Source organism: Triticum aestivum, chromosome 2D, assembly GCF_018294505.1.
Source record: "Triticum aestivum cultivar Chinese Spring chromosome 2D, IWGSC CS RefSeq v2.1, whole genome shotgun sequence".
In the NCBI taxonomy this organism is placed as follows: domain Eukaryota; kingdom Viridiplantae; phylum Streptophyta; class Magnoliopsida; order Poales; family Poaceae; genus Triticum; species Triticum aestivum.
In genome coordinates, this window is record NC_057799.1 from 536,267,703 (window position 1) to 536,271,398 (window position 3,696).

Consider the following 3,696-nt stretch of genomic DNA (forward strand, 5'->3'; position numbering starts at 1 on the left):
GGAGGTTAGTCTCAGTGGCATTGTCCGACGGAGCAAATGGCGCGATTGTGCATCTTTGTTCTCCAACTCCAGTTTTGAACGGCAAAAGGCTGGCTAGTATCGGCCTCGTCAGGGAGCGTGTGAAAGTTGTGTTCCTAGATTCCGTCTAGCTGGACCTGGAGCGTTATTCATGCCCTATGTGATGCGTTTTTTCTTCTCCTGGGCGACAATGTGCTATGTAGTTCACGGTTGTCGGCATCTTCTGGTCTACATATGTGACTTCCCGGACATTGTTACTACAAACTTCTGGGTATCAACAATGTGCTATGTAGTCCACGGTTGTCGGCATCTTCTGGTCTACATCTGTGACTTCCTGGACATTGTTACTACAAACTTCTGGGTATCAACAAGTTGGCTCTGCTAAGATGGAGGTCGAGAGGAGGCGACGAGCTTTGCTCACGACACGGCAGCGATGGATGCAGGAGGATTTAGACTTTGGCACCCCCAAGGATTTTTGATGCATTTTTAATTTCTATAAGGATATCTTTATAAGGTTTGTGCTACCTAATATGTAGCCATTAGCCTCTAAGTAAAAGAACAACATGAATGATTAGTTCCGAGGAAGGTATTTAACATACATAGTGAAGTTTGCCTTCTCGCACTGATTTTTTTGCACCATACATCCATTACATACGGCTCTTTCTCCAAGCCCCTCCCTCTCCAGAAACCCTATCCACCTTGGCTCCACCGTTCCCTGTCGGCTTGGCCACGAGTTCTCTCATCCTCCGCCTGGTGCTCCAACGGTGGGAGGAGGTGGGGATCCCGGAGTTGTATTGCGGCCTTGTAGCTAGGTCTCTTAGAATAAGAGTTTCATTCCCCGACGATGGCCTTGTGGTGATGATGGTGTCATGTGGATCAAGAATAAGGTTGCCCCAACTCCTCGTCCACCACGTCGACGACATAGATGAGGGCGGGGGCATTTGGTTGCTTCTCTTATGAATTAGTAACTGGTGGTGTCTTCGCATTATGTTGAAAGGTGTCTTTGGGCGGAGTGGACAATGCCGCTTCATGTCTTCGTCCTCTGGCTCCTCGGGTGACATTCGACCAACTTCGAGGTAGTCCGGAAGCTTGTGAGGTCTTGTCTCCCCGAGTTTGTCTGGCATGGTTTGGGGTGGTCGTCCACCCCTCTTCATCGTCTTCTTCTCCGGGATGGCGATATGTTACTGAGATTTTTGTCGCCGGCATCTTCTGACTCTGAAAGATGACTTCTCGACTGCTGCAACAACAACGTTTCCCTGGCTCCGAGGCTATTTTGGAGTTCCACAGGTGGCATTGAGCTTGGCTCACGGCGCACCGCCAGTGAGTGCAAGAGTAAGACGACGTTAATTTACTCGAGGACCGGTATGCAATTTTTAATTTCTTTAAGGATGACCTTATAAGGGTTGACTGGTTTTTTTAATAAAGATATTCAGATGACATCTTTAATGTATGTCATTTGGCAAAATTTAAAAAACACGGTGAAGATAAACGAGCGAGCAATCGGGTTTCAAGTTTTGCGTCTTGTAGACAAATTCATGTTTTCTTATAGGGATGCAAGACAAATATTTTTAGGCTATTTGTAGACATATTTTCTTTAGAAACAAGTTAGGTGAAGACAAAATTTGTTTCTTTAGGCAAAGACCAAGTTTGTTACGTTGTACAAAAGTGAAGTTTTTTTTTTTTTAGAAATTGTACAGAAGTGATGTTTTTTATAACTACTCCCTCCGTTCCTAAATATTTGTCTTTCTAGATATTTCAATAAGTGGCTACATACGGAGCAAAATGAGTGAATCTACACTCTAAAATATGTCTACATACATCCGTATGTGATAGTTTATTTGAAATATTTAGAAAGACAAATATTTAGGAACGGAGGGAGTAGTACATAAGTTTTTTTTGAGGGGCCACCATCTTTTTTGAGACAAAAATATAATAATAAAATGTTGGCCCCTCAAAATAAAAATAACAATGAGGGGCCAACATGGTCATGGAAGATGAGTACTAATGTAGAACACGGCCCAGTATTTCACTGCTAATGCTTTTGCGGCCCAACATTACCCACTGGCCACTACCCCCATTGCGCTACAGTAACATTTCCCCAATCGGTGGGTTACGGAACCCCCGTCGCCGCCTACGCCGCCGCCGTCGCGTCCGACGAACAATCGCACCCTACGCCGCCGCCTCAAGCCAAGGTATTTCACTTCACGCGCACTGGAAAACCTTCTGCTCCCCCATCAATTCGTCCTTCTAGCCCAGATTGATGAATCCATTGTGAATCCCTTGTTCCTTTAAGCGGCGCCATGGAGGAGAAGAGCTCTGGGCACAAGAAGGCAAGGGCGACCAACCCTCCGGCGTCGGCGCAGGAGATGGCGGCGGCGGCCAGCCCCCTCACGGATGACCTCATCGTGGAGATCCTGTCCCGCCTCCCCGCCAGGTCCGTCCACCGCTTCAAGTGCGTCTCGCCGTCCTGGCGCGCCCTCATCGCGGACCCGGCCAACCGCAAGAAGCTGCCCCAGACCCTCGCCGGCTTCCTCTACAGCACCTACCACTGGGCAGATCCTCGCTTCCAAAAGTTTCATTTGGCCAACGTCTCCGTCGGCGCAGCCCCGCCGGTCGACCTGTCCCTCTCTTTCCTGCCACCCGACAAGTACTTGTACGTCGACCAGCTGGACGCCTGCAATGGCCTTCTCCTCTGCCTCTGCTACATGGCCCCTTCTTCTCCTTCAACGGACAAGCGTACGCCGCTTGAATCTCATTTCATCGTGTGCAATCCGGCCACCAAGAGGTGGGTCGATCTGCCCCCTCACGCCAAGGTGCCAAATGGCCATCGCGGTGTAGCTCGTTTGGGTTTTGATCCAGCAGTATCGTCCCATTTCCATGTTCTTCAGTTTGAGAAGACCGATCAGGAGGATTGCGTCACAGGAGTGAACATCTACTCTTCGCAAACTGGAGCTTGGAAGCGTAGACAAAGCCGCTTGGTTGAGAAAATTACCCTGTACGCTGGCCTTGCAAGTGTCTTCTTTCACGGTATGCTGCACTTGCTTGGTATGCTGAAACCCATGAAGTTGGACGACGATGCTGTGCTGGTAGCAGTGGACATGGAGGGGCAGGTGTGGAAGGCTATCCGTGTGCCGTCAGGTGGTTTGAGTTTTGGTACGATTGGATTGTCACAGGGGTGCTTGCACTATGCTACCACACCCCTAGGTATTGTTGACAAGAACAAGAAGGAGGATACATCCCTAGCTACCAAGATAGCATCAGTCTGGTGCATGGAAGATTATGATAGTAAAGAATGGGTCTTGAAGCATAGTGTCAGCAATGATGAGTTAGGAAGCAAAACTAGGGCGGAGTACAAGGTGACTGCTATTCATCCAGACCGTGACACTATTTTCCTGGATTCATGTGATGTTGATACATTGGCATCTTATGATATGCAACATCGGGAATTCTGTCGTATCCTTAATCTTAAGAAAGACAGAGCACCACTGTTTGTACCCTATGTTCCACTATTCTCAGACTCATTAGCAGGTGCAGATGGTCAGTAGTGTCAGCTCAAGTAGCCGCTAAACTCAAGCTTGTGCTTCTTCAAGGAATTGGCTCATCTTCTGTAGGCTGGACTATTTGTCTGTTAATTTCTGAATCTACTTAAATTATATCCTCAATTTGCTGGCGCGTATA

The 3,696-nt window shown here is 48.0% G+C and overlaps 1 protein-coding gene across 1 annotated transcript; it reads left to right on the forward strand.

Annotated features, from left to right (window-relative positions):
* Nucleotides 1–2,066: 2,066 nt before the first annotated feature.
* On the forward strand, nt 2,067–3,171 carry LOC123054290 (exopolygalacturonase; the record flags this gene model as incomplete). Its single annotated transcript, XM_044478025.1, is given in 2 exon segments — nt 2,067–2,210; nt 2,312–3,171. A coding segment is annotated over 1 exon segment (853 nt), but the record flags the coding sequence as incomplete, so codon positions are not given.
* Between the last annotated feature and the right edge of the window lie 525 nt (nt 3,172–3,696).